Genomic DNA, 24,571 nt, shown 5'->3' with positions numbered 1-24,571 from the left:
GTAAAACGAAAACCACGCAATTTCGAGGCATATTTGTGTAGATCATTGTATTCTACTTTTACAACATCTTTCTAACCATACCGATTTTATAACAAACGGTTACAGAACGCTTTTCAAAGACCAACTCGACCGATCCAAGGCAACGTGTTCCTTTAAGCTACGCAAGCTTTTAAATGGCGAGAACCCTAGGCACAGGCTGTACAGCGCTTACCACATGTTAGCTAAACCCAAATAATATTTACAAGAACTAACTTCGAGGATTCGATAGTTCCAAACAAGAACCAGACAGAAAATATAGAGAAAAAAAACAATCTTCTTAAAACTGGCCTTTGAGAGACCACATAAATTTGAACAAAGATTTTTAACAGTCAGTTGCACTTAAAAAGAGGAAAACAAACCCAAAAATCAGTTGACTGGCTTCAGAGGCAAATAGCATTGTAGCGAGTTTTCATTTCAAAGAGCAAATTTTGTGAGGTACAAATGTTTTGGTGAGGTACCACTTCAATGCTGTTATGATTCCGCAGACCCCTTTGCACTGACTTCACAACGTGGCATCTGTCCATCCGTGGTCTGCTATTTTGTATGCATGAAAAGGTATGATGTACATCTAATGCCCATGTGGGGTTTAATGAGGCTTGACAAGGAAGGTTCTGACGTCTGAGGCTTCAGTGAGGTTTGATGCTTAAATGAGGCTTCACAAGCGAGGTATTAACTTCTGAGGCTAAAGTGAGGGTTTTTTAGGCTTAAATGCGGCTTCTTGAGTGTGATTCTGTCCTTCCGAGGCTTTAGTGAGATGTAGGGCTTAAAGAGGCTTCACAAGTGAGGTTCGGACTTCCGAGTCTTCATAGAGGTTCTTATTCTATAACGAGGTTTCTATACTGATTGTTCTCCTTCCTCCCGGTGAAGCATACAACGAGTGTTTCTTCTCAGGATCCGACAGTCCGTAAGGGTCGGAGGGATTCCTCTCGTTGTATTTATCTTTGGCAACCTCGACGAGTTTAGCCTCTTCTGCTTTGCCCGATTCCTGAACCATCATTGTGAAGAGGCTATCTTCCTTTTGGAGAAGAATGTAGGGTTCGTCGAATTCTACTAATCTCCCAGCATCGAGGACCTGTAGGATCATAAGAATGGAACTCAACTTGCTTAAAGGTGTAAGGTCTCCATTTGGTGGTTTTATTAATGTAAGGAGCACAAGTGCGCCCTCAGTGTTGAAGTTTTTGGAATTAACATTATACGTGTGAGGTTCTTAAACTAAAGACCTGGGCCAAATTTATTAACACTTGTAAGCGGCCGTTTTACATGCTTAAGGAGCGCCCCTTAGTAGAATTTCTATTTCATAAAGCTGTTTACTGTAAGCCAGTATAAATGCTGTCTAACCTGCGGTTCGCACACGAGTTACGTAACAATGCAAATCTGTGGTGACTGGCATTGGCACCTAGAAATTTCATAAAATATGCAATCAGCCATTTTGTGCTTACGAAGCGCACCTTACTGGCAGAATTTCTATTTGATAAAGCTGTTTACCAAAAACAAGGGTAAATGCTAACTAACACGCGGTTAGCACATAAACGACCTAACAATGCAAATCAATGGTGAAAGTGCATGCCCACCTAGAAATGTTCTGCTAACTTGAGAAATCATGGTGAAATACGATTATGCTCTTGCACACTTATCTGCTACAGTAAGCACACAAACTTGATTACCGGTAAAAAAGCTTAATGAAATAGGGCCTCGAGCACAAGCTCATTGTATGCATCAAATGAAGCGACTTACCAAGACTCTATCCGAGTCCATAATGGTGTTGAGTCGATGGGCGATGGTCAAGACAGTGCAGTGCTTAAAGCGCTCTCGAATGGTACTTTGTATTAAACGGTCCGTCCTAAACAAAATTCAAAGTAAAAAACAATTATTTCATTTATTAATTCTGGTTGTGAAGCCAAGAATTTCCAGAAACTCTTACTTATTTCTTTATACTGTAATGAACATCCTACTAATAGAAGCTTTATTTAATGATGGTAACTAGGTCACCTAAAAAGATGATTTTCAATGGGCCACCCTTAACAAGTACAATCAATATACATCAAATGAGTACACAATAAGGTATGATACTACAAGAGTACAATAACAAGTTGGAGTGAAATTGCAAAGAACGAGCATTAAAAAGGCAACCAATGGTTTTTACTCATTTCTCAAAAATTACAGCACCTCTGAGTCAGTAGGTAATATTTTAAAGAAAGTCTGTGGACATCTTGTGTTTAAGGCAAGTTGACTGAGATTTGTGTTAAGGAAAACTTGTATAAAAATTTGTAAGAAAGAAGGGCGGGGGTGTTTTACCTGACATCAACGTTAGCAGTTGCTTCATCTACAATCAGGATCTTGTTCTTCCTTAGGATCGCCCTGGCTAGGCAGAGGAGTTGTCTCTGTCCGACGCTAAAGTTAGTTCCCCCCTCCGTTAGGATTGCCTCCAGCTTCTCTGGTAACTCTTCCACCGCTGGCTTCAACTCAACCTAAAAGAAACGACAAGCGCTTGTTTTACAAACTACCACATAATAATTTGGGGGGCTAATCATCCTTACGCGCAGTTAAGAGCTGAATTGCAAAGGCACTGCTACAACGTGTTCGAGAAGCAGGCATGCCCGCCACATCAACCCATTATGACCACGGAGCACAGTCAAGACCGAAGTGTTTGATTTTTCCCGAGGGAGGCCCTGGTCGAAAATCGAACCAGGGTCACCTTAGTGAGAGGCGAGCGCTTTACGCACAAGCCCACCCCAATGCATCATGTGCGACTGTATACCAAGGTGTAGGCCTTTTCCGTTCCAGAGGGCCGCTGTACACAACTTGACTTATATTTAGTCTATTCAAGGACTTCGATGCTCTCCAGTCCAGCCTATGTACAGGGGGTAACCAACTAAAGCACAGTTATCCATTGGACATATGCAAGACTGGAGAACAGGGATGTCTCTCAATAGACTAAGTACAGAGATGGGATGATGCAAGACAACCATGAAGAAATGGGGGTAACAATATTCACAGTTTTTCACAGAGGAAAAACTGTGAATAATGAACGGATTAATGCCGGCAACGTACCTCTTCTATAGCTCTCCATATGTTTGCATCCGAGTGCTCGTTAAATGGATCGAGGTTTCGTCTCAGGGTTCCACTGAACAGAACTGGGTCCTGGTGACATAGAAACAAAATAATAAATAAATCAATTCTCATACCTGAATCAACTTTGATATTAAGGGTTTTGGTAACTTTTTGTAGGACACAAAACACAAATTGCCAGAAATTGACATTAAACTTACAGGGCTTAAAGATAATGATAAAAGAAAGCTTCCCTGAAAATATTACTTGCCGAGGTGTTGTAGTTTTTGAAAAACGAGTTCCACAATCTAGCCTTTTGAATATGCACAGGAAAACTATTCCAAAGTAATGGTGCAGCGCATGAAAATGATCTGTGACCATAACAAATGAAGTTTCGAACAATCTGTGTGCCACTGCAATTTTATTAGTCATGTTAGTACTGGTGTAATATGGTGAGAATGAGGCAGACAAGAATGTCTGGCAACGGACACCTACCTGTGGAATGAAGGAGACTTTCTTGCGTAGATCATGCAGACCAATCTTGGCTATATCGATTCCGTCGATCTTGATGGTACCCGTTGGCTCAGCTAGTCGCATTAAGATGGTCATTAAGGAACTTTTGCCTGCTCCGGTTCGACCAACGATCCCAACCTATAAGACGAACAGTTCAAAACAAATTTAAAATTCTTCACTATTCTCTTGAACCTGGGCCTGTTTCTACAAAGCACTGGAAATCAACTAACAGTGGGACGATCAACGTAATGTATACCGGTTAACAAAACTCAACTTACCTTCTGCGCTGTGTGTTACGCGTAGTGCATAACCTTAGCCATGTAACCTTGTATCACATCACGTAGTTGGTTCTTGACCAATAAAACTTCACAATCTGTTACCACTACAAAACTGTTTGCCAAGAAGTTCTTCTTCTATAAAAATAGAGATTTTCTTAAGGAGCAAAATACATACAAAAGCTCCTCTCTTTTTTGGGGGGGGAGGGGTTAAAAAAAAAACAGAATTTCCGGTTAAAGGATTTGGGTAATTTTTGTAAACACAAGACACAATGTCACGAAAATATGTTTTACATGCTAAAATAATTTTTGTGACTTGTTTTACTCATTTTTCAAAAACTGCAGCACCTCATTAAGTTATATTATTAATAAGGGAAAGTTTCTACCATTATTATCTTCATATCATGTAAGTTTAATGTAAATCTGTGGACATTAATTATGTTTTGTGTCCTACAAAACGTACCCAGATTTAAGGAGCAAAACATAGAGTTTATTTTTTTTTTCTTTTTTTTTTTTTTTTGGGTGGGGGGGGGGGAATTGGGGGTAAACCAAAATGCTAAGTCTGTTGTCCTTGGGTCCTCTGGTTACCTTCTCCTTTGCTCTGATGGAGCAGTAGATTCTCTTGATGACTTGCGGTCCATCCTCGCCGTACCTTAATGAAGCGCCCTCTAGTGTTATTAGACCATACTTGGGCCACTCCGGTGGCGGTTTGAGTTCCGTCTCTAATGGCGCCTCTGGTTCAATGTCGATGTATTGGCAGACTCGCTCCACTGACGTCATCTGAAAAGGGAAAATTTAAACTTAACGCTGTACACTCTTGGTAATTGTTGGCATAAAAACGTTCTTGGTTAAGAGCAATGGAGAGCTGTTGATAGTACAAAACATTGTAAAAAACAATTTCCTCTATTAAAGTAACATAGTTTTTGAGGCATCTGAAATCATACAAATTTAATGCAACAAGGGTGTTTTGTCTTTCATTATTCTCTTGCAACTTCAGTGAACAATTGCGTAAAAATTTGCACAGGTTTGTTATGCTGTGCATATGTTGAGATAAACCAAGTGAGAACACCTGCCTTTGACAATTACCAGGGCCCAATTTCATTGAGCTGCTTAAGCACAAAATGTTGCTTAAGCAAAAGAAATCCTTGCTTAGTAAAGTCAGATTACCGGTCAATACTCCACTCAATTGTTATGCTAGGTAACAACAGCTAAATACCAGTCACAAGCAATGTATATGGCATGAAATTTTGGCCAGTAACATGTGTAAAAAGAGCGAGCTATTTTCGTGCTTAAGCAAATTTTTTGCTTAAGCAGCTCTATGAAATTGGCCCCAGGTGTGTCAAGTGCCTTTTTAGGGTTTTGATACCTTTTGACCATGGTATAAATACCACTCACTGTGCAAGAAGATGTAGATAATATAATTTACTCGTAGAAATTTCAGCTTCACTGGTCGTCAAGTTTTTGAGAAAAAAGTGAAAATCACATGTTTTCAGGAGAGTCGCGAATGTTCATGTTTGGAAATAAATGCGAGTTTTGAATTGAATTTAATTTAATTTTTATGGAAGCAGGACTTGAACCCACACTCAGATGACCCAACCACAAAAATCAGCAAAACTGCTTGCGGTTGCCACGTTGATGTTTACTTACCTGATTTTCAACCTCGGCACTCTGTCTTACTCCCCACTGAAAAGCTCCCATCAGATTGATTGCATACGTCAGTGACAGACCAATGACACCAGAACTCAGACTTAGAACTGCAACAAAAGAACAAAACCACAAGGTTAGGAGTGCAGGCGTGATACTTCACAGAGGCAACGATGAAGATTGCCTCCATGCCCCCTGGTCATTGCCTTGGTGCCCTTGAAATAGAAGTAGGAATTTAAAATTTCCTCATAGGGTGCCCTTAACAGTTTAGTGGGGAAAATACAATAGGTGTCCTTGCCATTTCAAAAATGAAGCATACGAGACTGGGAGTTGTTTTGGAAACTTGGCACTTACCCTTTAAGCAAAGAATGGTACCCACAAGCAAAGAATTTTGGCGGTTAGCAGAGCCAAGACAGTGGGCCCTGGGCCTATTTCCATAAAGCTTGTTAGCACAAAAAAAAAACTAAGCACAGGAACAGGTTAGCCAACATTCCACAAAGTTTACATAGTTACAACTGGTGGTCCAAACATTTGCTGCTTAGAAAAGAATTTGTTTAAGCAGTATTTTCTTAATGAAATTGAACCAAGATGCCCTGTTGGAGGCTAAAATTTCATTGACTTACAGTCAGCAGCGAGAACGCTCGAGAAACACACACCACAGATGAACATCATGCTGAAGAAATCCAGCTGGACGCCGAACCATCTAGAGGTGGCCAGAAACATGAACCAGGCCTCGGTGTGTCGATCCTGGTATTCGTCGAATACGTGGATGAAGCGCTGCTGGGACTTAAAGGCCCTGACTGTACTCAGCCCAGTCAGTGATGCAGACAGGTGAGAGAATACTGGACTCCGTGCTGTGGAGAGAAGAAGAGGAATTTTACTTATCATTTATTTTTATTTTTATGCAAGTCGCCAGACACACAAGGCCTGAAGGCCACTTCAAGGTGTGGGCTACAATTGATTTTGCCAGAGGCTGTTGCCACCTACTCCTAGGGCTGCAACAGGATTACCCCCTTCCCCAGTCCATAAGGATGTAGGCTTGGGTATCATCAATCAGAAGCCTGGCCGATAGAGCAGAAAGCACTACCTCCCCAATTTTCAAAGCAAGTGTCACAATCGGAATTCGAACCAACACTCTGTTGATCAAACACCAAAGCTTGAAGCTCTTAACAGCTCGGCCATGACACGCCACAAACAATAATAATAATAATTTGGGGGGCTAATCGTCCTTACTCGCAGCTAGATTTGAATTGCGAAGGACCCGGCTACAACGTGTTCGAGAAGCAGGCATGCAAGGGTGCATTCAGCTGCCAGCCACATCAACCCATTATGACCACGGAGCACAGCCAAGATCGAAAGTGTTTGATTTGTTTCCTGAGGGAGGAAAACCGGATAGTCTGGAAAACCTTTGTGGCACAGCAGAGAACCAACGCACAACTCAACTCACATATGGCCCCGGCCGGGAATCGAACCGGGGTCACCTTGGTGAGAGGCGAGCGCTTTACACACAAGCCAACCGTGCCACCATAACTAGATATTAGAAGAGGCAGTGCATGGAAGGACGTGTTGCTGGTCGCGCTTGGAGAGAGAGGTCGAAAGCTAGGTGGACTGACAACATTCAAGCACTCAAAAGAATACCTATGTTGGTTAATTTGCTCTGTATCCATTATATTTTCTTTCATATCATTTTCATTAACTATTTTTCCTGACCAATTCTTGACTGTCTTTGACTTTGAATAATTGTACTTCATATTTGTATTGATGTCCTTTCTTTTTACTTATATGGAAATAAATGTTGATTGAATTGAATTGACTCACCATTTCCCTCTAATCTCTTGACGTTTCTTGAGGAGGCGAGGTAGAATTTCCTGACGCAGTAGAAGATTAAAAAGAGCGGCAGAGTAAAGGCCAAACAGAACGGATTGAAGATTGAGATGACGACGACGACGGATATGGTGAAAACGGTAATCTGCGCAAACAAGAAAAGCATCATTACCAAAGGATATTTATTTTGGTTTTAACCAAACACCGATGTGTGTTAGCACTGTATACTCGGTACTTTCCCCGAGTCCTTTGAAAAATGTCACAGTCATTTTACTCGGGTGGGATTCGAACCCACGACCCTTGCAATTCTAGAGCAGTGTCATACCAACTAGACTACCGAGATTGCCCGGTAGCTAGAGGCATTTTTTAATCCAGTTTTGAGTCACAAAATGGTGTGCCGTGTTTAGTTCACGACTTACGGAAAACCATGCAATTTCAAGGCATAGCTGTGTGGATCATTATATTCCACTTTTACAACATCTTTCTAACCATACGAATTTTATAACAAACTGTTTCAAACGCTTTTCTTAGACCAACTCGCCCGATCCAAGGTAACGTGTCCCTTTAATATTATAGCATTGATATCGCTCAACATGGACTTCTCTTTCTTGTTATAGTTTCGTACCTGAAGGAAGTCGGTGAGTGTAGGTGGTAGGAGCTCATCCATGTAGCCAGTATCTTTCGCAAAACGGTTCAGAATTCGACCTGGTGGCATAAAAATAGCGAGTTTTTGTAAATAAAATTAAAAAGGAGAAAAGGTTTTTGCTCTTTAGGGTCTTGTAACACAAGGCAACTTTTCTAAGCAACTTGGAGGCAACGAATTGTGTGCATGCTACAGGACCACCCTTGGTAGCACAGAAGTAATTTTTCTAACACTGTTTTACGACCCATAAGAAAAACAGGCGAACATTGAAATGTGAATGGTTTTTCTTCTTGGAGATTGCGAAGTGCTGGCTGCTTATATATTGCCTCATGTAACACACCCTCAGACTTTTCTCTCACTCTTAAAAAAAGATTTAGGTAAAAAAAAATCAAAAAAATCATTTCCCTGATTATGTTAACTTTTTATTATATTGTATTCAAAATCCAACAGCGCAAGCGCCAATTACAGGGCAGATAAAAATATTAAACATTATAAAAATTGTAACTTTTTACGTACCAACTGGATTGGTATCGTAAAACTGCATTGGTGCTCTGATGACAGCGGCGAACATTCGGTTATGCAGCACTCTGGCCGCTGTGATGAAGATGATAAAAGTAAGGAAACTACGAAGGAAGAGAGCTGCGATGGTCACGCCGCACAAGATGGCGTAGATTTTGATGTAGCCGAGTTGTTCCTCGTATCCTTCGAAGATGAAGTCGTCCTGTACCGCCAAAAAGGTAGAGTAGATGTTAATAATAATAATAATAATAATAATAATAATATAGAATCACTATAAATAGGCCAACTTCTATCTTATCTCTTCAGTCTCCCGACGATGACTAGAGCAAGCTTGTAGAAACGTTGATCCAAATTTAAGAACAGACTCCGCAGTAGTGCAGTAAATAAATGGCCTATAAGCTTAATTAGTAGTCTCAGCTAATTTTCTATTCCTTCTGCCCAGGTAGTAGTTAAAAAGCAAGACAGTTCTTTTCAGAAATGAGAGGTCTCACGAACAATCCGATAAATCTACTTTGCAGTAGTCAATACAAGACAGTTCTCTAAAGAACAAACTCTACCAGGCAAGTAGATACACACATGGTGTTATGGTGTTGATCTGTTCTTTGTATAGCACCTCTTAAATAATTGGTATTAATATATATTTTATTGATTAAAAATGTAATCAAAACAATTAAAAAAACAAAAATTAATCTCACGAACCTGACTGGTGTTGTTCTTTGCTGCCAGAGACTTATCTTCGGCTGTGGCCCACTGAGATAACCACCACTCCGTCACGGCAAACATGGTCTAGGAAAAGGCACAAAGAGAAACTATTTCATTTATAGATCCAAAGTTTTCCTCCCAATAATTCAAACCTTTAAACCCCAACTCAACTAATAATTGTAGACTATAAAAGAAGATATAACCTTACTAAAAGCCCTATCACACCAAATTCATTCTCAATACGTACTAAAAAAAAATTAACCGGACAGGCTGTGTGCAAAGAAGCAAATTTTACGGTCTGTTTGCAAACTTCATGGACGGGCTCATACGGGTTTGAAAGATGGTGCTCCAGAACTTAGAGCTTACACAAATGTTTTGTTGACCATTCCGTCCTGCAATACGACGAATTGCCTCGTACTTATAACAAGAAAGAGCTGCCGTAAGAGCACTAAACTCAAGCTCTGGTGATTTTGTTCAGCAGAGTGTGGGTTCGAATCCCGGTCGTGACACTTGTGTCCCTGAATCAGACATTTCACTATAATTGTTTCTCTCCACCCAGTGGTAAATGAGTACCTGTAAGGGCAGAAATGTGATCGATTTAGCCGCATATTTGTTGGACAAGGCTGTATACTCCCCAGGGAGCTGAGATGGTATAAGGAATGATTTACGGCCCAGTGACCTGGGGTAATAAGGTTGGAGCGCCATGAGCGTCACTGCGTGACGGACCTGAGCCCTATATTAGAAGCCGTTATTATTAATATTATATTTAGATTGTACTGGGATGAGCTACTCATTCTGTAGTCGAGCCTCATTTGAATGTTCATGTACACAAAATGGGTCCGTTTTGAATTGTCCCCAAACTTTTGGATCCAGCTTACCTGGGCACCGACCAAGAGAAGGAAGAAACAGAAGAGAAGGAGTTTGCCGGCGCCAGCTGTGTAGTACCTCCAGTATACCCTCCAGTCTACGGTCCCGAGGGCTACCTCTTCAGGAACTATGGCCACTGGCTCCTCAACCTAAACAAAAAATAAATAGTATTAAAAAATACCCGAGACAGTTTATCCATTCTGATTGGCCAAGAGGGTAGTTGCCATGTTTAAACGTGCAATGTAAACACGGTTGAAAGTGTTTCAAAATACCGGTACTCAGTGTAAAAAACTAGTAGCAAGCACGCATACGTAAAACCAAGGAACATCAATGCAATTTTAACTCTTCGGGAAACGTAGCAAGATGATAATTTGACAGACAATGTAAGTTTGCAGAATTGTAATTACATATTTTCCTTAATAGTAGGTTCTTATACAGCACTTTAATCATCACACCCTAATCAAAGCTCTCAGTGTTTTTTAAGCGCCAAGTTTAATTAAGTATGATCCTTTTATAGCACCATGTAATGGTTTAAAAGGTGCTGTGGCGCAATATGCTGCCGATCAGACCCGGGGTGGATTTCACAAAGGTAGTCCTAACTTAGGACTAGTCCTAGGCAATGCTAAGAGATAGGACTGGTCCTAAGTTAGGACCAGCAACTCATCCTAACTTAGGACTGGTCCTATCTCTTAGCAATGCCTAGGACTAGTCCTAAGTTAGGACTACCTTTGTGAAATCCACCCCTGGAAAACTGTCCTTTTTCGAAATTCTTCGGCCTTCTCCAAAACTGTGTTAAAGGCCAAGCAAGTAACATTGCAGCGGTAAAAAAAACAATAACGATAACGACGCAAAGAGAATGCATTCCATTGGTTGAAAACGCTCATTCAACCAATCGAGGGTGTGCATTTTTATCGCTCTAGTTGTGGTTCTCGTTATCAGGATCATAAGGCTTCGTCATCTGTATTACATTTGAACTTTCAGCAATGCCCTTCTAAACCTACCTCGTGATGGCCGACTGAGGAACAAAGAGAACTCTTCGAGGTTGTGGACATCTGTCTCTGCAACGACCTGAGCTCTTCTCCCTCCCCATCGTAATCGCCCTCCGAGGATTTCTTCTTGAGGAGCGACGCAAAGTCCACACCATGCTCTTGTAAGTCCTGATAAGTTCCGTAGCCAGCTACTTTACCCTACAGTCAGAAAAATTTACTAAGTTGTATGCATTGTTCACAGGTTATCAAGAAAATTAGGCGGTCGGATTGCACAATCATAGTGGATTTGCATTGTGACTTTGTTAATTGTCGTTTCGGTTTGGGTACTGTTTTGTTGGTGCACAGATTGACAATAAAGTACACAATGTAAAGATAATGATGGTGGAAAGCTTCCCTTAAAATACTACTTGCTAAGGTGCTACAGTGTTTGCGAAATGACTAAAAAAAATCTTGAGAAAAATAATTTTCACCTCAGCACAAACCAAAGATCCCCGCTAATCTGTGAAATACACTTAGCATAAGTGCAGATTTCCCTGCTTTTGCAAGTGCCTTTTTTTTCCCACCATGCAAAGTTTCTAATCCATGACTTGGGTCAGAAGAAAACACAATTTGAGCTTTGGGTTTGGTTAGTTCTCACTACCGTGAGGGTCTTACCTGTTTAAGAATAAGTATTTTATCGGCCAAATCCAAGAATTGCAGTTGATGGGTCACCAAGATCCTTGGCTTAGTTTTCAGAAACTTCAAGATACACCTGCAAATTAATAATATTAGTAGTTACACTCAAATAAATAAGACACTCAGGTCGGATACGCCTGCCTTTTTGGGGGGATATGAAGTAAAGTTTTGAAGGTAAAGCTGGTATCAACTCCTCAACCACCTTGTACATTAAATTAAGACATTTATTACTTAGAAATTGTCAAACGTCTTACTTTTCAAAGAGATGTCTTCCAACAGCTGGATCCACAGCACTGAGGGGGTCGTCAAATAAATACACATCCGCATCGCTGTAGACTGCCCTGGCAAGGCTGACCCTTGCCCTTTGACCTCCACTGAGGGTCACACCACGTTCACCGACAAGGGTCTGGTCACCGTGAGGTAATAACTCAATATCCTAGAATAAATGACATCATAATAACAGCCAGTTCTTTAACAGCACATTTATTTTTAAAACTAATACACAATGCTGTTTATATTATCATTGGGCCAACAACATTACCGTAATCTTTCTCAGCTCCCTGCTTTACTTCTTCAAAACAAATTTCATACTCAAGGAGATTTTGAGATAAATCCTGAAATCAAACAAAAAATCCTGAAAAATCATGGAACAAGCAGATGCACCTACGCCTAACACCCAAATAATAAATAAAACATAGAGCCCCAAAAAATCAAATAAAAAAATAAAAAAAATTAAATTCACTTAAAAATAAAAAATAAAAATATTCAAATCAATGAAAATCAATATTTTCCTCTCTTTGAGTTTGGGTGTGTAAGCACAACACACAAGACCGTCCCAACGTGTAACGAAAACTCAGCGAAGACTTACCCGTCTGAGAGCGCACTGCCTGATGATGCGATGGTACCTCACCGGCTCATAAGGGCTTCCAAAGAGGATGTTGTCTTTCAGTGATCCGGACAGGATCCAGGGTTGCTGAGCTGTGTACCCGACCTTGCCTTGCATGCTGACGACCCCAGATATAGAGGGAAGCTCACCGAGTAATGCCATGAGAAGGGAAGACTGAAGCCAAATCAATCAATCAAATCAATTATTCAGTCAATCAATCAATCAAATCAAATCACTTAAATCATCCAATCAAACAATCAATCATACAATCAATCAATCATACAATCAATCAATCATACAATCAATCAATCAATCAATCAATCAATCAATTAATTAATCAATCAATCAAACAATCAAGACAATCAATCAATCAATCGAATGAATGAATCAAATCCATCAAATCAATCAATCAAATCAAATAAACCAATCAAATCCATCAATAAGTCAATCAGTCAATCAGACATTCAATCAAATCATTCAATAAATCAATCAATCAATAAATTTATCAATCCATCAAATAATCAAATAGTCAATCAATCATTTAATCAACCAATCATCAGGCAGTTTATCAAGCAATAAACCATTCGTCAGGCACTTCAATAATCTGAGCTGCTCAAGAAGAAAACATTGCTTTACACTTTTCTGTTAAGCAAAACTAAGCAGGACACCAGTCCCATTTTGTACATGACAGTTTGTATTTAGCTGGTAACCTTATTCTGGAAAGGAAATATTTGCTGTGCTTAGCAACTGTTTATGGTTAAACAAGCAGCTACATATGAAATCGGACCCAGACTGCATGCATATGTCAATTTTTGTTATTGCAAATCCTACAAAATAATATCTTTACCTTTCCGCAACCAACAGGGCCGATGACGGCTAGCAGCTCTCCGGGTTCCACACTGAAGGTGACGCTTTCAAGAGTACCTCCATCAACATCCTGAGTGAAAATCACAAAGAGTAAGAACAACATTCAGGTCTGATTCTGTAATGCTGTGAGAGCAAAGTAGATTTTTTCTCTAATGAAGAGATTGTCTCTATTTAGACCCTTTTGAAGCATGGTAGACACAATACAACAGCAATAATAGGTTTGGGAAAATCAGTTTGTATACACCCAAACCAAACAGTGCACTCCTAGTGTGTCCACCATACATGTATTCAAAAAGGCTAATGAGGTGAAAGTTGACCATTAGGGGAGATAGTGCTTTCTGCTCTACCGGCCAGGCTTCGAATTGATGATACCCAAGCCTACATTCGTATGGACTGTGAAAGGGGTAGAGGCCCGGTCACACAGGCCCCGATAACGAGAATGAAAACGATAATGATAAAAACGCACGCCCTCGATTGGTTGAATGAGCGTGAGCGTATTCTGCGTGGAGCAATTCAACCAATCGCGAGCATGCATTTTTATCCTTATCGTTTTCGTTCTCGTTATCGGGGCCTGTGTGACCGGGCCTTAACCCTGTTTCAACCCTAGGAGTAGGTGGCAACGGCCTCTGGAAAATATAATTGTAGCCCACACCTTGAAGTGGCCTTCAGGCCTTGTGTGTCAGGCAACTTGCATAAAAAAAATTAAAATAAAAAACAAAATAAAACAAAAGGCACAGACTAAGGTCCTGAAGACAATTGACTTCATATCAGGCCTAGTAGATTCAACAGAATGTAAATCTACAGAATATAAAACTACAGAATAAAAATGTATAGAATAACAAAATTACAGAGTAAAAATATACAGAATGTTAATCCACAGAATGCAAATCTACAAAGTGATAAAATTACAGAGTAAAAATTTACAGAATGTAAGTTATGGGTTATTGTAATGATTTACCCAGCTTCAAAAGGTGCCTAAAACTAATTTGCCATACCTTGGTCCATGAGCCGTTTAAATTATCCACAACAACTGTTGACGAGCCCCCAGCCATTAGATGATTACCACAAGCATCGGGCGCATGCTTCTGCATCTCATAGGTGAAAAACGGCTCTTCTTTCTCAGTGGGTATCGGACTGTTATGGTTTAGGAACGCAGTACTCGGCAAGGGCGACTCTAAAGTTTCATCGGAGACGCTTTTTGTCGGATCCCTTGCACCCGCCTCGACATGATTCAACGCCGATGTCTTGTTTTCGTCTGCGGTTACCTGTAGGTCGTCTAATCGGACAGGAGAGTTCTTGAATTCCACCCCCGGGAGAGCTTGACCGTTATCTGTTATCCTAGGTTGAGTCACTATCTCATCCATGAGGAGAAATTTCTGAGACACAAAAAATAAATTATAGGTTTGTTGGGTACGATTTCTTAAAGCTGCTGAAGGAAGTTGTGGTTTAATGATAACTCAGAAAGCCAGAAATGAGATAGGCTTGACTTTTTGGGGTACTCTGGCCAGACGGACAACTGTGCAAAGCTTCTAATATTACAAAGACGGGAACCATTCACAACCCAACCAACAACAGGGGTGTGATAGTCTGTTGAGGAAAAAAAATGAACTCTGAGCGCAAAGTGCAAAAGCATGGCAGCTCAAAAACTTGCGAGCATTAAGTCCAACTATTATTAACATTGTATCTTAAAAGTAATCTTAAAAGTAATCTGCTTCCTCGAGGCAACTTGTACTGACCTTGATACGTCGAATAGAGACCAGACCTTCCGTGCCGTTCATAATCGCATACGGCAGAAAGAGAGCCGTGCAGAGCCTCGCTGCGTAAAACAGCGGCAGTACGGCGTAAACTTTGGCCGACACGACGGGGTTGCCGAGAATGGCGTACACAACAAACGTGGAGAAAACCATGAGCAGTGGAGCCATGAAGAAGAACCCGAGGGTGAAGGCACGAAGGTACGATGTGTGCATTATCTTACGGATCTCTTTCCTAAACAAAAAAAATAAGACAAGTATAAGCAGATTTTAGCAGAATCTTACACTTTTACTTAAGGGCACTGAACACTATTGGTAATTACTCAAAATAATTATTAGCACGAAACCTTACTTGGTAACGAGTAATGGAGGGCTAATGATAGTATAAAACATTGTGAAAAACGGCTCCCTCTGAAATAACGTAGTTTTTGCGAAAGAAGTAATTTTACACGAATTTGAGACCTCAGAATTAGATTTTGAGGTCTTGAAACCAAGCAATTGAGAGCACACAAACTTGTTTGACAAGGGTGTTTTTTCCCTTCATTATTATCTCGCAGCTTCAACGAACAATTGAATTCAAATTTTCACAGGTTTCTTATTTTATGCAAATATTGAGATACACAAAATGAGCAGACTGGTCTTTGACAATTACCAATAGTCACCAGTGTCGGTAATAATATTTGTAGTCACTTCAGGGGTATACGCGATTTGTTTGCACTACATGTATCAACGGCAGTCTGTCACTTCTTTGCGCCATAGATTTAAATTACATTAAAGGTGGGTTGTAATGGCTTCCAGTCTTTAATAACTGTTTTGGGTATGAATGAAGCTACCCCAGTAGTGATCCAAATTTGTTTCAGAGCACCCTGAAGCAGTCAAAAGTATGGCGCATTTAAGCTGGGCGATATCGTTTTATTGTATTCACGATATATCGCCGACAATATATCGCAATATTCGATATAATCGCGATTAATGAAATTTGACATCATCAGTCTTAAAACTCCCAGTGAAAGTTGTAGAAGAGACAGTCCTAGCATAAGAGAGGTGTTCTAATGACCTATTCTTCTGGTTTTACTCCAAACCTCTGGGGTGCAAGATGTCTCAGCTAGCAAATACATCGCGATATTTAATCGATATAACACGATATATCACGATATATCACGATATATGGATATTTTGATTACAACCAAATCCATCCGATATCGAAATCGTGTCCAAATTAGTATCGCGATATTCCATAACATCGTGATATCGCCCAAGCTTAGGCGCATTGAATGAATCAAAAAGTTTGCAAACATTTATTTACATACTGAGTATACAGTGCTTACACACATTGGTGTATGGGTAAAAACCAAAATTAATATTTATTTCCTCGTCAAGTACACACCTTCTGGCCTCTGAGACCAAACTTCCAAACGATTTCTCCCAAGCGTAGATCTTGATAACTCTAATTCCTGATATGATCTCGTTCATGATTCGTATTCTCGAGTCCGACAATAAGGCTGTCTTTGCTCTGCAAAAAAATACATTCAAAGGACAGTTGTTGGATGGTTGGTTTATTCATTTTCAACTCAAGTAAATAGCATGTCATCAAACAATGGTTTCAAAAAAACTTGGGTGTGGCAGTAGAAAGCAGGGCCTGCATTTGACGCTGGATCACCGGCCCGAGGCCAGTGATTTCGGTGTATGGGCCAGTAAACTCAGGACAGGACAAGTCCGTTGGTCTTAGGTTTTTTTCAACTTAACATCTTTGTTTCAAAGAATGACGTTCAAATGTTGAGTTTGAGTCTCACAAATGTCTTTCAATATAAAAGAGTATCAATCAAAAAAACAGAAGAAATACATCTTCTCTAAGTGTTTACTAACAACAAAAAAGTTCAGTTGATAAAAGTGTGTTCTCATTTTGATTTTAGTCTCTTCTTATTTTGAATCTGGCCTTAAAACCCTGGTCCAGTGAAGATTAGAAGCTACATGTCCTGCGGCCTCGTGGAATTCCCCCAAAAAATCGAGCCCTGCAGCCGATTTCCCAAAACGCTAGGATTAATTCTAGCATTCTCCAGCATTCTCCAGAAGACGATCAGAGCATACTGATCGAAACGTCAAGTTAATCCAACGGTTCTTTTCAGAACCACCCCAACTCATTTAGAGATTGTTATCACATGGTGTTACCGCAAACTCTTCTATATCTTATCTCCACCATGCAAAGTTTCAAATCCTACTTATATATAGGATTAATCCTATCTCGAGTTAGGACAAGTAACTAGTCCTAACTTAGGATTAATCTTAAGGTTTACTTGTTACAATGCAAGGCTGGGACTCATCTTAAGTCCTTAGATTAATCCTAAGTTAGGAAGAGTTTGGTGAAATCGACAGCTGGAAAGGTTGGAGAAGGCCTTTACCTACATGCATCTCGTGTTAAGATGAATAACTAGTCGTAACTTAGGACTAATCTCTAGGTTAACGTGTTACAGTGCAAGGCTGGGACTCGTCCTAAGTCCTAAGATTAATCCTAAGTTGGGAAGAGTTTGGTGAAATCGACAGCTGGCAAGGTTGGAGAAGGCCTTCACCTACATGATGCATCTCGAGTTAAGACAAATAACTAGTCCTAACTTAGTATTAACCCCAAGGTTAACATGTTGCACTGCAAGGCCGGGTCTTGTCCTAAGATTTAGTTCAAAGTTATGAAGAGTTTGGTGAAATTGACGGCTGGAGAATGTCTAACCTGAACTTTGAGAAGAGTTTGCCCATGTAAGCCTGCAGAGGTGAGAGTAATAAGAGGATGGAAAGCCCTGCTAAGCATGACGGGCCAATCTGCCACCACATCAGGACTGTGACGACTGCCAGCTGGATAGGACCTATCCATAAATAGTGTAGGAAGTTAAACGCCTGTGTGGAAAGAAAGAAAAATAATCATAGTAACAATGCTCCAAAGAAAGATGCAGAGATCAACCAGGTCAAGATCCTCTAAACATAGGTGTCCGGATGTTGTAGTTTAGATAAGACGATGAAGGTGTTTCATCTTATGGACATCCCTGTACCGGGAGACAGCTTCGAAGAAGACAAAAAAGATCAAAAAGTACCAAGACCTACATACCTAACTAGGGAACGTAAGATTTGGCAGGTGAAAGTAAAAGTGGAAGTAGTCCCTGTTGTGGTTGGCACCATTCTAAAAGCTCTGGGGAAACATCTTGACGAAACGGGACAAATGCGAGGATAGATCTGTTACAGAAGGCAGGGCTTTGGGAGCAGCGAGGATCCTGAGAAAAACCCTGAGATCTCAAGGCTACTGGACGTAGCCTGACGTAGAACTAGTGGGGGATGGGGGAGGGAGGGGTTACCTAGCCTGACAGACATGGGTTCCACTTACCAAATCGAACCTGTTGACATCGTTGGACAAAATATTGACGAGCTGGCCGATGGTAGTTTCCCCGAGCGCCAAATGACTCAGTCTTAATGACTAGAATAAAATTAAAAAACACACCATCATTTAATCAGAGATTGATGTACACGTACTAACTGGACCACTAAGGGCATCCAGTGTTTCTCTTCTTAGCATTTGAGAAAGACTCCACTGAGGAAGAAACGGGAAGACACTTACAAGTTATTCATGTGACTTTTCTATTTAAAGGGTTTGGTTTTTTTTTGTACCGTCCACAGATTTCCATAAAACTGACACGATTTAAAGATAACGATGGCAGAAAGCTTCCCTGACAATATTAGTTTGCTGATTTCTCATTAAAATTATTAATCTTTCATTTTGTAACTGAATAAAGTAAGTGGTGTCTTTAAACCGAACAATCGGTGAACAGTTTGAATTAAAATGTTTGCCAACACCTTTGAAAGAAATAAAAATTCCAAAAATACAAAGGTCCTATCCTCTTGTTTTTGGATTAAAGACCTGGTTGAACGAAAATGCCAAGTAGTGAACTTTGCTGAATTCCATTTAAAATGTTTTCAATGAATAATGAAATCGAGTCATATGATTATAAATAGATTTTGACTGTGTAAAAAAAACAATCAATTCGAATACCCTTATCCAGCGCTTTTCTGAGAAATTTGCGAAAAGCCCCATTACGTAATCACTCTCAAAACGTCATTGTTGGGAGCTCCAATTTGTAAAGCCGCTTTGGTGCAGCATGGAGGTATAACAAAGCAAACTCCCACAAATGACGTCAGCGGCATTACCCTTTGACGTGCGCTCTCAACGACAGAAGTGTTTTTAGTTTTTTTTAACTTTTAGGTTGGGGCCAGATTTTTTAATCGATAATTATGAACAATTCAGAAGTGTACACATATCAAAATTACATTAAAATGGTGAACAAGTGCATAATACACAAGTTAAAATACCATTTCCGTTGAAAACATACCGCTCAGCTGGTTTTTTTTTTTACTTGGCCTAAGTGCACTAGGCTCTTTTACGTGAGTTATACAAAAAATGGGACCAACGACTATAAATGAGACTAGAACATGGTGTACCTTTTTATAGATGAGACCGGAACAGGCAACTCTGACCCTCATCCCGACCCGACCGAAGCCGAAGAATGCGATGTGATGACACATTAAAATCCCGAAGGCACTCAAGGAGATTCCAGCAGCACAGAGATAAGCTTCTAAAGGAGATATGATGTCCGTCGAGAAATAAAGGACGAGGCGACTTAAGAGAACAGGTTGGGCGATCTTGAAGACAACTTCCTACATAAAAAATATGAACATTAATAACAAGAAGGATAATATTCTTGAGGAGTTGCTGGCACGAATGAAACTGTTATCTTTCATTTGCATGCTGTGATACAGGTACTGTAGGTAAGATGAATTAATAATAGTCAGTTTTTATGTACAGCGCTTTACATGTACACACCCGCCCAAAGGGCATCTCAAAGCACTTCCGACATTATTACACCATATCACTGGGCCATTTACTTCATTCCTTTAAACCATCTCAGCTCCCTGGGGAGTATGCAGCCTGTGCAACTAAAAAGCGCACTAAGCTAAAACAATCATGAGAACCATATCTGCCCTCACAGGTACCCAGCAACCCCTGGTTAGAGAGAAGCAGTTATAGTCATTTAGTTTTTCTCATGTATGGTTTGTGCTTTGTGGCAATATGCTGCCAATCAATATGATTAAACCAGGAACGCCTTGGTCCTTTAACATGCTTTAAAAGTAAAAACACAAAGCCAACGGCTTTACGTCCCAATGTACAGTAAAGCGAAGTTACCTCAAAAAATGCAGGTAGTCCATACCACATGAAACTCCAGCCGAACGTCTTCAGCAACGCTTGAGTGAGTGACGGAGGTTTACCCGTCTTTGTGCTCTTTGTCAATTCTTTGTCCCACTCTCTAAAAATATTAAACAAGTCAACAAAATAAACCAGTATAACAAATCAACAACAGTAACCTCCACAGATAAGATGGGAATGCGAAACAGTGTTCTACTTTAAAGGTTTTTTTTTTTGTAAGATACAATTGCTCTGTGAACTTTTTTCTTCAAAACAACTTGATTACTAATGAAGCTAAAACTTCTACATCTGTGTATACGTACATCTTCATTCACAGTGAGTAGGGATTCATGTCATGGCCAAAAAACCTGCGGTTTTGTTCAAAAGGTATCAAAACCCTTCCAGTGGTCCGCTGGCCAAATACGACAGAGGCCTACTGTAGTAAACACCTCAGGGCCAGTCAAAATTCACTTCAACTGGTCCTACTTAAGCTTGGGCGATATCGATTTATTTTATTCACGATATATATGCACAAGGAACACTTCTGCAGCACTCAGCACTTGGGGGCAAGAAGGTGACTGCCTCCTTGCCCCCTGGTCATTGCCTTGGTGCCCTTAAATTGCTCTCCAGCAGAAATTTTCAATTTCCCTATACATCTAGGGTGCCCTTTACCACCGAAAAAATGCCTTGGTGCCCTTGCCCTATTCAGAAATGTAGCATACAGGCCTGAAGAGCTATCTTCTACTTTACCTTTGTACCGCAATACCCCAAGAAAATAATGAGAAAAAATGAAATGTTAGGTATATTTCTTATTAGAGATTGCCTGCCAAAACTGGTTGCCTGTACAATGTAAATCACTTCCTGTGACTTCAGCCTTAAAAGTACACTAGGCACCCTGCCCTCCCACTAACCCTAAAACTGTAACCTTACCAAAATGTGCTTTTGGCACCTCCCCCCCCCCCCCCCGAATCATGCAACATCACACCATTTGAAAGGAAATGGGAAGTAAAACATGCTAGAATCACATGATTTCAGGAAATGAAATCATTCTAGCTGCTACACGTATGTCAGTGGCTCAAAGGTTACTAAATGGCCAAAATGTTAAACAGATGCATTAAAGGAACATTACATTATTATTGGTTTTTGCTAACAGATCATTAGCTGGAAATGGTGCCAGCACTTTATCTCATCCACCATAAACTGAAACCTATAGACGATGTGACCTATGTTTACATTCAAACCGCCCTCTGTTGACAGAACACTGTTCACGTCATGTTTTGCCGGGCAAAAAGACGCCCAGTCATGGTAAGATTGCAGGTACTGTCTAGCTGGCTGCCAAAACACAAAGGTTTTGCCCGGCGGTATGCGCGAATGATGTCATGGTTTTCGAGTGACGTCAGAGGTCTCTTTACCAAATAAGTTTTTAAGAAAATTCATTTGTTGAGTAATGACCAAAAGTATTCCCTGCCTTTCAGCAGCTTTGTGAAATTTGGCCCAGTTTCTTTGAGTAAAACCTAAGGAATTAAAAAGACAGTTTTAATGTTACAAGACATAAAAACACTAATATATCAGGAAATATCATCAGTACATACCTTTCTAGTTTTTCAGCGAGAACCTTTGAAGAGTCTTCTGCTAAGACTTCATATAAATCCTCCTCTTCTATCGGCTTTCTGTAACCTTTCTTGAAGAATGAGAACATCCAACTGTGTGGGAAAAAATGCAAAATGCAACAAAAAAATAATAAATAAATTCAGCTGGCTGGAATTATAAGCACAACCCTCAAAGGCCTGGGCCCAATTTCATAGAGCTGCTAAGCACAAAAATTTGCTTAGCATGAAATTTCTTCCTTGATAAAAACAGGATTACCAACCAAATTTCAACGTGATTTTCAGGATGAGCAAACAACAACTAAATACCAGTAACAAGGAATATGCTACAAATTGAAACTTGGTTGGTAATCCTGTTTTTACAAAGGTAGAAATTCCATGCTTAGCAAATTTTTGTGCTTAGCAGCTCTATGAAATTGGGCCCTGGGGCCGATTTCACAAAGCAATAAAAATCATCGCAACACAATTGTTCAGTTTCACAATAGTTATTTGTATTGTGACATCACCATTTTCATAGCAACTACGATTGATTTGCAGTTACGATCAATCTTAGATCTTTGTGACATCGGCCCCAGGTCTTGTCATTTTGCCCCTTTAAAACTACCGACTTAATTTTCAAATAAAAAGAACCATATTCTATCAGTTTGTACAATATGGGCAGGACTGTATGCTTCGTCTATGGAGGGCAAGGGCAAGGCATTTTCCGCCTGGTGAAGGGCACCTTACACTAAATGCTACAATGTATGACTATGAGAAAAATTTTAATTTCCGCTGTTTTTTAAGGGCACCATAGACCAAGGCAATGAACGGCCGTGACAGAAAGTAGTCGCTATCCTTTTGATTCCCTTATTTTTAACTTTAATTAATGGACAAACATTAAATTAATTGAAATTTTAACAATTATTTTTTATCTGCATACAGTACAGTTATAATGGTTCTGGGAGAATCATTCCAATAATTAAACTCTAAATTCCATGGAGGCAATTACCTTTGTTGCCTACATTACATTAAAGTATCATTTCTGTACAGTAAATACGAGGCTGAAATAAGCACAAAGGCTCAGCAGGGACAGGGTCGAATTGCCGTGTGATAAAGGCCCTCATCACACAGCAATTCGAACCTGCCTGTTTTAAACGGCCGTGACAGAAAGTAGTCGCTATCCTTTTGATTCCCTTATTTTTAACTTTAATTAATGGACAAACATTAAATTAATTGAAATTTTAACAATTATTTTTTATCTGCATACAGTACAGTTATAATGGTTCTGGGAGAATCATTCCAATAATTAAACTCTAAATTCCACCCTGCAATTATTTACCACCTGCGACTTATCGACACCCATATAAATAACGAACCAGCAAAACAAATTAATACTTTGTATTTTAATTACATCAAGGAGAAATATTAGACTACCAGTATGATTAATTCTGTTAATCCTGCGGAGCCTGTAGGCCTATCTTTTAATAACACAATTTAACTCGTAAAACACATTGTAACTTGTGTAGTTGTATTCATACAAAATAATGTTCCAAAGTTCTTCATGTAGCGCAGCCACTGATGATGTAGTGATACCCTACTTGTGTGACAAGTTTGTTTTTTTCTGTCATTAATATCTCGCAACTTCAATGATCGATTGAGCTCAAATTTTCACTGGTTCAAACTTAAACTTTTAAAGTGAGAAGATTGGTCTTTGAAAACTAAAATCAGGGCCCTACTGTTAATTAAATGAACTGTTGTTGTGTTGCATAAAAATAATAATACAATTATAGCTATAGGGCAAGTTAACCATCCTTACCAAAAGAAAAGTTTGGAGAAAACACCTGCCCGTTTCAGTGGATTCTCAATCCTTTGATGTACATGATCAATCACTCCAGGTTTCACTCCATCATCAATTTGCTTCACTTGTTTCGAAAACTCCTCGGCATCACCGCAAACGGAGGTGTCATCCGCCATGTCTAGGCCCGCCGTGTCTTCACCCATGCTGTTAGTCGGTGTGTCTGTCTCTTCGTCATCGTCACTTTCGTGTTGTGGAAGTGGGGCTGACCCCTTTCTTATCGCCTCGATGGACTCCTTTTGTGACATTGTTGTTTACTTTGGGTCGTTGAACGACCTTTCCTTTTGAACCACACTGAGCTTATAAAACAATTTGGTCCACGTGACGGAAAACGTCTACATGTACTCTATGGAACTAAATGACCCATTAAAGTATGCCGCATGCAAAGTGCGGGTTTTGTTATTGCACAACTGTTAAAATCGCACATCAGTCACTGTTGACTTTTGCTGGAGGGCGCCCTTGCGATCTGAATGGTGCACGTACCAACTACTAATAATAAACTCCCATAGCATAATACAGTGCATTGCTAAAAACAAAACAAAAATACTTGGAAATCTCAAATCTGTTTATCAATTTACTCAATTTGTTTTAATCCTCTGCTTAAATATGCCGCATGGTCCGGATTTTTTTAGAAGTGTTATCACACAGTACGTCAGGGTTCACTTTTGCT

General features: G+C 40.0%; 1 protein-coding gene across 1 annotated transcript; it reads right to left on the bottom strand.

Annotated features, from left to right (window-relative positions):
• Positions 1-767: 767 nt before the first annotated feature.
• LOC139945559 (ATP-binding cassette sub-family C member 4-like) lies at positions 768-24,293 on the bottom strand. Its single transcript, XM_071942955.1, has 27 exons — positions 23,863-24,293; positions 22,053-22,163; positions 20,461-20,581; positions 19,719-19,934; positions 18,610-18,699; positions 17,965-18,128; positions 16,630-16,755; positions 15,228-15,477; positions 14,487-14,867; positions 13,472-13,561; positions 12,607-12,798; positions 11,993-12,174; positions 11,718-11,814; positions 11,076-11,261; positions 10,086-10,223; positions 9,205-9,291; positions 8,503-8,707; positions 7,969-8,048; positions 7,338-7,488; positions 6,143-6,373; positions 5,523-5,629; positions 4,464-4,655; positions 3,583-3,738; positions 3,091-3,180; positions 2,335-2,507; positions 1,774-1,879; positions 768-1,111 (listed from the first exon to the last, which is right to left on the bottom strand). The coding sequence occupies exons 1-27, from the start codon at positions 24,147-24,149 to the stop codon at positions 860-862; spliced, it is 4,461 nt and encodes a 1,486-aa protein (XP_071799056.1). The 5' UTR covers positions 24,150-24,293; the 3' UTR covers positions 768-859.
• Between the last annotated feature and the right edge of the window lie 278 nt (positions 24,294-24,571).

The sequence above is a fragment of the Asterias amurensis genome, chromosome 12 (assembly GCF_032118995.1).
Source record: "Asterias amurensis chromosome 12, ASM3211899v1".
Taxonomy (NCBI): domain Eukaryota; kingdom Metazoa; phylum Echinodermata; class Asteroidea; order Forcipulatida; family Asteriidae; genus Asterias; species Asterias amurensis.
The sequence above is the reverse complement of the archived record's forward strand: the minus strand, read 5'-3'. Positions and strand labels throughout refer to the sequence as shown.

What these genes read in the sequence shown, in the direction of transcription:
- LOC139945559 (XM_071942955.1), bottom strand. Translation starts at nt 24,149, where the DNA reads ATGTCACAAAAGGAGTCCATCGAGGCGATAAGAAAGGGGTCAGCCCCA. An exon ending in AAATACTTATTCTTAAACAG is followed by an intron (nt 11,262 to 11,717) that starts GTAAGACCCTCA and finishes TTCTGACTGTAG; the next exon opens with GGTAAAGTAGCTGGCTACGG. An exon ending in TTACGATACCAATCCAGTTG is followed by an intron (nt 8,049 to 8,502) that starts GTACGTAAAAAG and finishes TTATGCCACCAG; the next exon opens with GTCGAATTCTGAACCGTTTT.